The 12,438-nt window shown below is 45.4% G+C and overlaps 1 protein-coding gene across 1 annotated transcript in view; it reads right to left on the bottom strand.

Moving 5' to 3' along the window:
• Positions 1-477: 477 nt before the first annotated feature.
• PWP2 (periodic tryptophan protein 2) overlaps positions 478-12,438 on the bottom strand; it is a 71,849-nt gene continuing 59,888 nt past the window's right edge. The window contains exons 5-7 of the mRNA XM_086520020.1: positions 1,229-1,564; positions 888-1,115; positions 478-802 (exon numbers count right to left, since the gene is read on the bottom strand). Coding sequence (XP_086376146.1) covers positions 581-802; positions 888-1,115; positions 1,229-1,564 — 786 coding nt within the window. The 3' untranslated portion in view covers positions 478-580. The remainder of the gene's footprint in view (positions 803-887; positions 1,116-1,228; positions 1,565-12,438) is intronic.

The following is a 12,438-nucleotide window of genomic DNA, read 5'->3' as shown; positions in this document are numbered from 1 at the left end:
AACACTAAATAATTTCAAAACACTGTGCACAATGCCCATTTTTTCCTACAGTCTACTTAATAATAGGACTTATATTCACAACCATGGCACCAAATGCACGCATTCCCTCGTAGGTAAATCCCAAATTGTGTCTATACACACCCAACAAGGACAGTAATCATCGAAAGCTGAAACCTACTCGCATACGGTTAGTACAAACTATTGCACATAAAAATCATGATGTGTAGGATCCTTAACCAATGCCACTTGTAAATCTTGAAGAAGTTTATTATCAACACAGGAAGAAACAAAATGGGGAGGATTTGCTTTGTATCCCTTCGTAAGCTACTCGTGTGAGCTGCGGCCTGCTCATGGGTCTCATCCTAGACATTGGGAAGGGATCTGTTTAATACTCCCCTCCCCCCCCACCTTCTCTCTCTCTCTCTCTCTCTCTCTCTCTCTCTCTCTCTCTCTCACACACACACACAGAGAAACTGCTTATGTTTAAGTGCCATAAGTGAACCTTTTTTTATTATTGTTCCACTTTATGAGGGGAATTTCCTATTGGTTACGACACCAAATGGACCAACGGTAAATAAAATCAAGCCCTAAGAGTTCTCCTTTCTGGAGGAGAGGGGGTGTCTATAGATAAGCTGGTGGAGCTTGGAGCACAACATAAATACTGCAGTAGGTAGCGGTTACGGTTGCAAAATCCAGCGAGGTCCTCATGTAGCCTTGTGATGGTCTTCTGCAAAGCCCGCAAGACAGGCAAGAACTCCTGATTGCGCATTTGAACTGTTTGACCATGTACTCGAAAAAGCTCCTACAACACACTCAATAAAGAAGTAATTAATAAAGAACAGAAGGAAAAATATGACATTAAATTTAATCAGTTTTAAAAAGCTAACCTGACACCAGTGCAGCATAAACTCTACATGAGGAGAGTCCTCCAGTATATCTGAAATGCTTTCAAATAGCCTATGCAAATGCACAACGGGCAGGTGCGAAGCTACACTCAACAAGTCCGATGGAGGTACTGACTCAATACACTTCCTGATGTGCCGGGGTTCATTTAACCTCAATGCAAGCACCAATGCTCTTGCATGCTGATGGTCTTGCAGTGCAGACTCTATTGCCTGTTGAAATATTGACAAGCCATAAAGAATGTAAATAATGCAGATAATAGTATCATGACATGAAAGAGAAACTGAGAAGCTGAACAAGCTCCAATAACAAAGGATAAAAGTACCTCTGGAGTGACATCAATGTCGAGATCTGTTGGATCAAATACCATGTTGTCATCCATAGAGTACACCAGAACCCCTTCTGTTGTAGCTGCCACCCATGACCTTCCTGTGGGAGATATTTGGAGGCACCTTGTTCGAGCGATTGGTTTTCCAGCATTTGCTGTTGCCCCTGGCATGTTGAAGCCTAGATACCCCCTAACCTGCCCTTCACCTACATCACTCTCCTCGTCATCAATTAGATCAATAGGCCCAGCATCAGTCATTCCCTTTGAATTCAAGAAGTCAAGGACACCATCAAGGGAACGATTATGGGTTATCTGAAAGCGCCTCAGAAGCACCTACAAAATTGCACCCCTCTTAGCCACGAAATCAAGCACAGAATTTTGCAGACAAGTTCAATAGATCCAAGCACAGTGAAATTCCAATTTTCTCTAAAAGAGCTTCATCTGTAAATAACAAGAAAGATTGCAGCTCATAATTAACTACAGCATAGGCCACATCAGGAGGTCAGATATCAATCCCGAAGTTGTCAGAATCGAAATCCCTTCGTATCAATGTGTGGGGCTCGTCGAGAGGACCAACTCTGACTTTTGCAGCATGTCAAATTCTCATCCATTGAAGATATTTTTTTAGGTCTCTGAAACAAAGAAAAGTGCATGCTTTTGGGCTCACACTTTTTAGTCTTTTTTTTTTTTTAAAACAAGGTTCATCTTCTTCATTTCCTCTGGCTCCATAGCTTCCAGCTGCATACTAATGTAGGACCAGTTTGCTTTTTAAAAAAGCAAACTGCTCAGATCCGATACCATTGTAACTGAAAGGTACCAAATGCCAACCGAAACAAACTGGAAACGACTATAGCAATTATGAAACACTTGACTGGAGTGGCGGAGTTCCACTCCCAAATGCATTGACCCCTTAGCTAGGCACCCCTTGCAGTCCTTCATTTTTTGTTTTGTTTTATTTTAAAAATCGGGGATGGGTACCCTCTGTCATCTCCCCAAAGAAGATGTATATACAAATTAAACGAAAAGGAAAGAAATGACAAAGACTTCAATTGCACCCATACTCCTAGGGCAAACGCTTTTGTCACTAGTTTCCCTTGGACTACGTGAGGACTCCTCTCTCCAAGAGGCGGGCTATCTACTCTCTTAGAGTAGAGCCCTTTAGAGACCCACATCGCTGAAAGTTATGGGCGTGACACTGACCAAGCACCTCAGGTCTGAGGCCCATATACTGTCGGACTTGCTTCGGCCTTCCCCTCCGTCAAATAGCTTATCGCTCACGACGCTAAACTGCCCTTGAAATTCCATGGTTTTCCAAAGGAAATGCCATACCCGCTTGGATGGGCGTTGACAATCACAAGTGGTGTCCGCTGCGTTTGGTGATGTCCCCCTCCCAATCCTGTGGCGAGGCTGACCCCCAAGCAGGGGCAAGGTACTTGAATGACTCTAAGCGCTCATTTGTCGTCGCTTTGGGAGAATAATGTCATTTCCCTCGAGAGGGATCAGAGTATAAGACTAAGCATGGGAAGGAGGGCATTATCCCTCCATCTGCCTATGCAGAGCACTCCAGTATTGGGGCACAACCTCACCGAGGAACCTCGCCAAAGGGAGCTCCATTCCTCGAGTGCACATCATGGCGTACCCAGAAGGGTATCTGCTTCCCGCGAGCCTTCCCACCAAGGAGGATAACGGTCATCTCATCTGGGTCCAACAACGGGTCCATATTGTTGAAGGTGGAGTTGAATTGGTTTAGCCATCACCCCCTAGGACCATCAAGCGTCAAGCAGCTCGCGATCTACCATCTAACTGGGAGCACAGTAGACAAATAGTGTGTCGACGCCTTCAACTATCACCCACTTTAAGCCACCTATCCTCGGGAGTACCAGCACTCTCTCCTCTTTTCTATCTACAACAATGCTCCTATTGAGTTGCAGTAGGTATCCACATGTTTGCTCATAAACACTGTCTTATAGGGTTCCAACGCCAGGGACACACCTCAAGCTCTGATACCATTGTTATAGACTTGGGACACCCCAAGTCCAAAATCTGACACGACACGAGAGAATCACTTAAAATACTTCACAAACTTTTTTACACTTCAAAGATTGGAGTCGACACGGCCCGGTATAGTTCCGTGCCCAAAGGTATTGGCCCTAAAGTCTCGTGCCCCTTTCGTATTTCTTTATAATCAATCATTGCCAAGTACAACTCTCGAGGGACCTCTGCTCTGAGACTCTACGTCTAGATGCTCTGCAGAGTGAGGCCCCAAGGGCCTTTTATTCTTACAAGGGTTGCCCCAAAAGCAAAGCCCCAAAAGCATTCGCTTCAAAAGCAATAACTCAAAACCGGCTACCTTTTATGCTAACCAGCATCGACAACCTCGTGACCTCCGGGAGGGGATATGGGTGTACAAAAAGTTACCGGAGGATTCTAAAATGATTTGTACCGGTGAGTGCTCGAAATTATCTTCGCTATATTGTGAACCATTCCAAACCATCAAGTAGATTAGCGATGTCTCCTACAAACTAAATGTTGCTAAATGGACTATTTTCTTATTTTTCTGAGTAATTTCTTTTTATTGAAATTAGAATATTTAAATATGTGCACTTGAACGGTAAGGTTAGGAACTATAGATCTACTAGAAGTATTAAAAGCCATCAGGACGGAAAACTCTGGGCGTCATATGGTGGGTGGCATTAAGCATCGCGAAGGGGTTGTACCATTAGTTCGGTAGGAAAGACCGAGAAATGGATATTCCCGATGCATCACATGATGGGTGACGGAAGCATCGAAAAGGAAATATTCTGTGGGTTTGGCAGGAAACCCGAACTGGAAAAAGGAATACACGTAAAGACGCAAGCACAAGAATAAAGATGGGTTCTTAGAAGCTTTTCTTAAAAAGAAAAATATTTTAAGTGTTTTTCTGGGAAAAGCAAACGCTTTCCTGTGACGAATCTGTGTTTGCATTGCATCTGTGCCTGAGAACTGCACCCGGGGACGCCCGGAATGTGCCTGTGTAGCATCAATTTTCAGCTCAATCAGTTTTATTGAGTTTTGTCGAGGTTCACATTTTCAAAAAAAAGTGACCGGTTGCCCACTTATTATAAAACATAAAGCAAGACTCATGAAAAAAACACCAACGATCTTTGTACGGCTGTTTTTACAGCCAGCACAAGACTCTCTGAAACCAGCCCGTAGGGCGGTAGGCGTTGGCCTTCACCCGAAATTCTTTACTTTAGACACACACAGAGAGCACTTTGCAAAGAGAACCTACGACGGGAATTAACACTTGAATACACACACGGCTCGGAAGCTAGAATGCTCCGAGCAGACGCCGACAACCTGTAGGCCCCAAAATTGGCGCCCCTTTCGGTATTTCTTTATTCTTTAGGAGGGTAGTTTACAAAGAAGAGTCCTGGGAATCCTTTATCTATATCGAGCTAGATACCACCTGTTTTGGTCAAATTTCGGCAGCATAACAACCCCAAAACTTGCGCGAAACCAATTCCCCTGCTGGAACTCTCTTCCACTGGCATAAACCCTCTGATTCTTTGCCCAAAAACAGTAAATTCAGCACGCTATATTTACTGGTTTTTGCCCTGTTTTCAGTCCCAAATAGTCCCCTAACTGTCCTCTGCCAGTGGGGCACGATTCCCAATGGTTCTGGCGTCCATATGGCTGAAAAACAGTCAATTTACAGCGCATACACAGGGCTGAAAACGCACCTGTAAGGTGAGGTTATGACCCTCACAAGTGCTTGCTTTGAAGTAGTAGTTAGCTACCCCTATTCCTGCTCAAGGAGGCTCTTGCCTCAACACAAAAGCATGAAACCACACAACTATACATCAGTCAAATGAAGAGCCCTCTTGTGGGGCATCACATAACTGCACGTAGGGGGGGGAGAGAGCAGTGTGTAGTGTGCAGGGCATCACTCCTAGCACCACACTGTACATGAGAGGGAAAGAAAGCACTCCATAGCTCTTAACCTGTGACAGGTTCTCAATGAAGTATCCCCCCCAGCATAAATCGAGTACCCCCTCTTCTGCCCTTGACCTGTAATGCATCTGTGAACAAATAGATGCAAAAGGGGAAGATTTCCATGAATGCCAAAACCTGTGTATCGCTGAAAACGCAGCAGAACAGCCCTGTAAACACGCATCTGATGCCTTCCAATGCTGAAAATGAGCTCCTTGGTCCAAGGTAAAGTCATGGGAAGCTCAAAAATGGAGAGAAATGGCTGAAAATCAGCGTTATCAGCCTCCAAAACTGCTCCAAAAAGTCAATTAGAAGTTCTGTTCTCTCAAACTTGGTAAATTGACCAAAAAGTTCCACTTGGCACTCATACATACAAATTCCCCGCATTGGGCTTCCTGCTTAAAAATCTCTAAACAGGTGCATCAGTTGACTTTGCAGCAGAGTAATAAAATGTTCCCCTGGTCGTACCGAAGGTAATGACGCGAACACATTTCATGGCCCAAAATAGTAGTTCCCTAATTTTTAGGAGATGTTTCCGTTGGGCTCCCACTGGTCATCTGACCATCTATCCTCATTGGGACCGCATCCAAAAGTGCAATGTAGCCCAACTGTCGGATACTTTCTGTTGGTGATCCCACCTTGACTTTATGCTTTTATTGAGTTCACTTCCTAGTATCCACCAACTTGCTAAGTGCGACCGGGGGACCTACATGATCTTGAACTGAGCCTAGAGATCCTTTTACTTTACGAGTTCCAGTGCCGACCAACTTCCCGTCTGCGAGTGAAACTACCGTTCACATTGGCCAGACAATGTCCGACTATTTGTAACTTCAAAAAGAGGGTCTCAAAAATTAAACAAAAATCATTGGAAAGAAACCAACAACTAAGGTTAGCAGTTGCCACGTCCTCGTGACATACCCCCCTCTTGAAATCGCAAACGTCCTCGATTGCATACCATAAATACATGCCATAGATGATCTTTGTGTGGTAAGCACTCTTTTATCATCGCATGTATCCGCAAGAAAGACTGTCAAAACATATGTACAAATGACTTAATGAGACCTTCATACTTTTGTCAATCTGTACACTGTTGTTGCATTGAATCCATGAGTACATTTGATGTGCTAGCTCTATCATTACCCCTCCTTTGCAGACATTGGGTTGGGGTATACGTAGGTTGTAACCCAAAGGCCTCAAGGTAAAGCTGCAATACATTTGGTGACTCTGACAGTTCATGCTCTTCCCTCCACTTTGCATCCATAGGTGGATAGTTCTTGAACTTCACCAAATAGCATCTTGCAACCTGTCCCTTAACTTTTTACCTGTGCAAGAGGCTCTTGCCTCTGCAAACGAGCACCACAACACTGACGTACCACCCACGACCAAGCAAGCTCAAATTTCAAGATGATTTACCAATGCGTCATAGAATCCAAGCAATTGCCTCAGAGAATCGGCAAGCAGCGTGTCACCTGGCAGACCCACATCCCTCCCGCAGGAGATCTAGTGGCCAATCTACCACCGTGAGACCTCTCCCTATCTCATCTTGGTTCATACTTGCAAACCCTAAAAACGCAGTAGAAAATCAGTCCTAATTTGACCACTTTTTGGCAAGGCGAACATGCAGAATTTCCTCTCTATCCTTTGAAGAGGAACCCTCTTCCATAGTGCCTTTCCCTTAGTCGGCCATAGTGTAATCCCGCGTTCCTGTACTCTGTGTCTTTACCCAAAACAACCGAGGCTCACTTCTTGAGGAAAAAGTGATTGATATCCCGGCAATGGACCCTTGAAACCAGCCCGTGGGGTGGTGGATGAAACCGGCCTGTTCAATCCAAAAAGGGCGGTAGACTTTACTTCAAACCTTGATTTAGCTTTCACCCATTATTAGTCGTCCATTCTACTTGTGCTATAATGACACAAGAGAGGGGAATGGGATACAGATGCTAGAATGCAACTGTATGAGAAGACCGACACCAGATTGGCCCCTAACTTAGGCGCCCCTTTCGGTATTTCTTTATTGTTTAAAAGAGGGAATAAACGCTGTGGTTCTTTCCAAGCTGCCCCGCACAACCTTGGCTGAATTTTGACTGTTCTGGCCTGATTTCGGTAGCATAACTGTACTAGAACCCTTCACAGTCAGTATTCCCACGCATTGACTGACCTTCCCGACGCATACGGGCACTTTGCAAAACCTGGCGAGAATCTGCAGCACGCTGAATTCTCTGTTTTCAGCCCTGAAAATGCGCCAGATCGCCTGTACAACGGTCCCCTTGCGTCCCCGAACCTCCTGGGGGTATTAGGGTCCGTTTAGGGCCAAAACCCTAAACCTGCAAAAATACACAGCAGGCTGTAATTTACTGTTTCGGGCTCCGTTTCGCGTGCCGGTCGCATCCATAGCAAGTCCTCGAGCTCCCGCACCTGTAGGGCTACTTGCCCTTTGAATCGGACGAGATTTCGAGCGTGAAACCTCTCCGAATCACCTGTACTTGCGGGGGATTAGCCGCTAGCTAATCCAGTACCTGTGCAAGAGGCTCTCTTGCCTCGGCAATCGCGCATGAACCCACACAACTGTACATTGGTCAAATGAAGAGCCCACTAGTGGGGCATAACATACTGCCATAGGGGAGAGAGAGGGCAGTGCGTAGCGTGCAGGGCATCACTCCTAGCACCGCACTGTGCATAAGAGGGAAAGCAAGCACTCCATAGCTCTTAACCTGTGACAAAAACTGAAAATGAGCCTCTCCCAGCTTAAAATTCAGCGCCACTTCCTTGACAAGGCATCAGCCACAACGTTCTTCTTGCCTTCCACATGCACAATCTGAAAATGGAACATGGACAAGAAATTTGCCCATCGCATATGCTTCTCAGATAACTTTGTCTGTGTCAAGAAGTATCGCAAGGTCTGATGGTCCGTTTGGACAACAAAGTCTGCACCTAGCAGGTAGTGTTTCCAACTTAAGAGCACATGAATCACAGCCAGTAACTCTTTCTCATAGACCTGCATGGTCATCTCTGGCCCTTGCAAAATTCTGCTCTCATAGGCTACTACCCTGCCATCTTGCATTAGCACTGCACCAATGCTACTGCCACAGGCGTCGCACTCGACCACAAATGACTTCCTAAGATCTGGCAACACAATGACTGGATCTGAAGTCATCTTTTCCTTTAAGAGATTAAAAGCTGAAATCTCTTTCTATGTCCATCTAAAGGTGACTGCCTTCTTTCGAAGAGCATGTAAAGGTGAAGCAATCTCAGCGAAATTTTGGATAAACCTTCTGTAATAGGAGCATAGTCCCAAAAAGCTTCGGACATCATGCACCGTGTTCAAATTTGGCCATGACTTATCGCTTCAACTTTTGCAGGATCCATTCTGACACCATCCTTTGAGACAATGTGTCCCAAAAAGTGAATCTCTTCCAGAAAAAATTCACTTTTCTTTGCATTGACGAGCAACCTATCTTGTGCACATCCTCTGATCTAATGTGGATCTGATGGTGCCCACTCTTTAGATCTATCCTGCTAAACATAGCTGTTCCTTCTAATTTGTCTAGAATATCATCAATTCTAGGTATAGGGAACCTATTCTTGATGGTATTCTTGTTCAGTGCACGGTAGTCGATGCATATACGCCATGAGCCATCCTTTTTCCGCACCAACAACACTGGAGAACAGAATGGAGATGAACTGGGCTGAATCAGTCCCTTTTCTAACAGCTCCTGTACTTGGCCCATTATCTCTTTCTGTTGAGCCGCACTAACCCTGTACGGAGGCTTATTTGGTGGGCTACTGCCTGGCACCAAATCTATCGCATGGTCCTCGGGTCTCTCTGGCGGTAATTGAGACGGTAATGAATCGAAAAAGCAATCACTATACTGTTGTAAAAACATTGACCTTTCTTTATCTAACACAGATAAATTTGATTCATCACAATCTGACATTTCACGTGCAAAAACCAAGTATGCAAAAAGATGCTTTTTCATTACAGAAGTAATAGCAGAAGCTGATACAGTGGGAATAGACTCCCCTTTAAGCTTTACATCCAGAATGTGAGTCTTTCCCCTGCTCTGTACAGTGATCTTTTTGTTGTAGGCATCCATGATTCCCTGTACACGAAATAACCAAGGAATACCTAACAACACATCACATCCGTCCAGTGGCATGATGTAAAATTCTTCAGCATCTACATAGGACTGGATATGTAGACGCAACTTTCCGATGATGGGTGTCACAGCCTCTGTATGGCCAGGACATGCCAAACCTGCCTCTGTTGTATACCCCATCTCTTCAGGTCTGATTCCCAACTTCGAAGCCAATTTTGGGGAAATAAAGTTGGCCCCTGCGTCAAAGAACATAAGCACTATTTGATCCCTGACCTTTCCCCATGCTCTGCAAAGCTCACTTGCATCTGAATTTGGCTTGTCGCCCACCATATCTGGCACTAGACCAACCATGGACTTCTTTCCTTTCTTGTCTTCCTTGTCATCAGAATCAGCTGGCCTTTTCTTTGTAGGACAATTGTAAGCAATGTGGCCAGGCTGCTCACATATAAAGCATTTGTTCTTTGTCCTTAGGACCTTCTTTTGCTCTTCTGACTTGCCAGGAAAACGTCTTTTCCATTTCCTTGCTGGTCCCTTTTCTGATTCAGCCGTAGCTTTATCTTTCCTTGCGTTGGCTGACTCCTGAGTCCCTTTAGGAGCCTCATTGGGAACGTGCTTCTTGGTTGAATTTTCTTGCTTGATCCTAGGAGCCTTGACGCCAGTGTTAAATTCACAATCTTCTCCCTTGAGCAAACCATTGCCAGTGTTTGCTACCTTGATGAGCTGCATCAAAGTAGTGACTTTTGTCTTCGTACAGTACTTTCTCAATCCTTTAGGTAGGCCACAACAGTATTTTTCAATCTGTTCTGTCAATGGCACAAACCTATAGGAAGTTACTGGAAGTAGAGCTTTCCAAAACTTCCGATTGTAATCATCTAGATTTCTGCAAGTGGCAGCATTAAGTTGGTGCCATTCTATCATGATATCTGCTTCAAAGTCATTAGATAACCATGCTGCTGCAAAAATCTGCTTGAAGTAAATCCATGTGGACAGAGCTTGCCCTTGAAGCAAAAAAGTTGTCCACCATTGTCTCGCATTCCCTGTCAAGAAAGTGGCTGCCTTGCGGACCTTTGAAGCCTCTGTAAAGTTTGCCCCTGCATAGGCCTTATCAAACTGCTAGAGGAATGAGAGCCTTCTTCCTGTCATCAAACCCTGTAAAGGTCGTGAATGTCACACCTTTGCCACCTTCTTTGTACGGAGTTGGCTTCTCCAGCGGCATTAAATTGTCATATGGAAGTGACTAAAACATGGGAACATTATTAGGGTTCATCTGTGTTCCTTGGCCGCTATTAACTTGACCTGGAAATGCCATATTTGGCTGCTGATTTGTAATTCCAGCCATACCAAAATTTGCCTGTGGCATCCCAAATTGGCCTTGAGTGCTCTGAAACCCTGGTTGCATACCCATGACACTGTACATGGGGTTAGGCATCATCGTTTGAGCACCCCCAAACACTGTTCCTGGCGTGTAAAACTGATTTCCAGGTGCATGACCAGCCATGCTCTCGAATACCGATCCACCTCCAAAATAGCCAGGATGTACTGAAGGTGGTGGGAAGACCTGTTGCATAGCCTGTAGGTTGCTTCCCTGCCCATTAGAACCAGCTATAGACTGCTGAAAGGTGGTGGGCTGAACTGGCACAGCTTGAAAGACTGGCATCTCAGCCACCTGTTCTTGCACCTTAGGCACAGGTTGTGGAGACTGCATGTTCTCCGTCAAGAGTACAGGTGTTTCCATTGACTGTGCAGTATGAATCACCTGTGCTCGAGCCTTAACGGGCTTTTGAATATGATCCAGTGACCCAACTTGCTGAGACGGAAGAGGAGGTTGCAGAAAGGCTAAAAACCTCGGGTTCTGCATTACTTGTGTGAACATAGCCACAGCAGTAGCCAACTGGGTCCTGAATATATCATCATCCGTCCGTGGTGGTCTTGAAGACTCACCCACTTCATGTGTCTGTTGACCCTGTGAAGAGGAAACCTCTTCAGTCACATCATCTGGTCTGTTAGCCATAATTGCAATTCCGTGTGTCTGGTCTATGATTCCCTGTGTCTTCAAGCCCAACCTGACCAAGGCTCACTTCTATGGGAAAAAGTGATTTAATCCCGTCGATGGAACCATGAAACCGGCCTGTTCAATCCAAAAAGGGCGGTAGACTTTACTTCAAACCTTGATTTAGCTTTCACCCATTATTAGTCGTCTATTCTACCTGTGCTATAATGACACAAGAGAGGGGAATGGGATACAGATGCTAGAATGCACCTGTATGAGAAGACCGACACCAGATTGGCCCCTAACTTAGGCGCCCCTTTCGGTATTTCTTTATTGTTTAAAAGAGGGAATAAACGTTGTGGTTCTTTCCAAGCTGCCCCGCACAACCTTGGCTGAATTTTGACTGTTCTGGTCTGATTTCGGTAGCATAACTGTACTAGAACCCTTCACAGTCAATATTCCCACGCATTGACTGACCTTCCCGACGCATACGGACACTTTGCAAAACCTGGCGAGAATCTGCAGCACGCTGAATTCTCTGTTTTCAGCCCTGAAAATGCGCCAGATCGCTTGTACAGCGGTCCCCTTGCGTCCCCGAACCTCTTGGGGGTATTAGGGTCCGTTTAGGGCCAAAACCCTAAACCTGCAAAAATACACAGCAGGCTGTAATTTACTGTTTCGGGCTCCGTTTCGCGTGCCGGTCGTATCCGTAGCAAGTCCTCGAGCTCCCGCACCTGTAGGGCTACTTGCCCTTTGAATCGGACGAGATTTCGAGCGTGAAACCTCTCCGAATCACCTGTACCTGCGGGGGATTAGCCGCTAGCTAATCCAGTACCTGTGCAAGAGGCTCTTGCCTCGGCAATCGCGCATGAACCCACACAACTGTACATTGGTCAAATGAAGAGCCCACTAGTGGGGCATAACATACTGCCATAGGGGAGAGAGAGGACAGTGCGTAGCGTGCAGGGCATCACTCCTGGCACCGCACTGTGCATAAGAGGGAAAGCAAGCACTCCATAGCTCTTAACCTGTGACAAAAACTGAAAATGAGCCTCTACCAGCTTAAAATTCAGCACCACTTCTTGTTGCATAAAGTGCACCAGAAGGTGCCACTTGGCACATTTACAAGCATTTTTCCGTTTCGGGGT

This window comes from Adiantum capillus-veneris, chromosome 9 (genome assembly GCF_014529385.1).
Source record: "Adiantum capillus-veneris isolate H3 chromosome 9, ASM1452938v2, whole genome shotgun sequence".
In the NCBI taxonomy this organism is placed as follows: domain Eukaryota; kingdom Viridiplantae; phylum Streptophyta; class Polypodiopsida; order Polypodiales; family Pteridaceae; genus Adiantum; species Adiantum capillus-veneris.
This window is presented reverse-complemented; position numbering and strand designations above follow the sequence as displayed.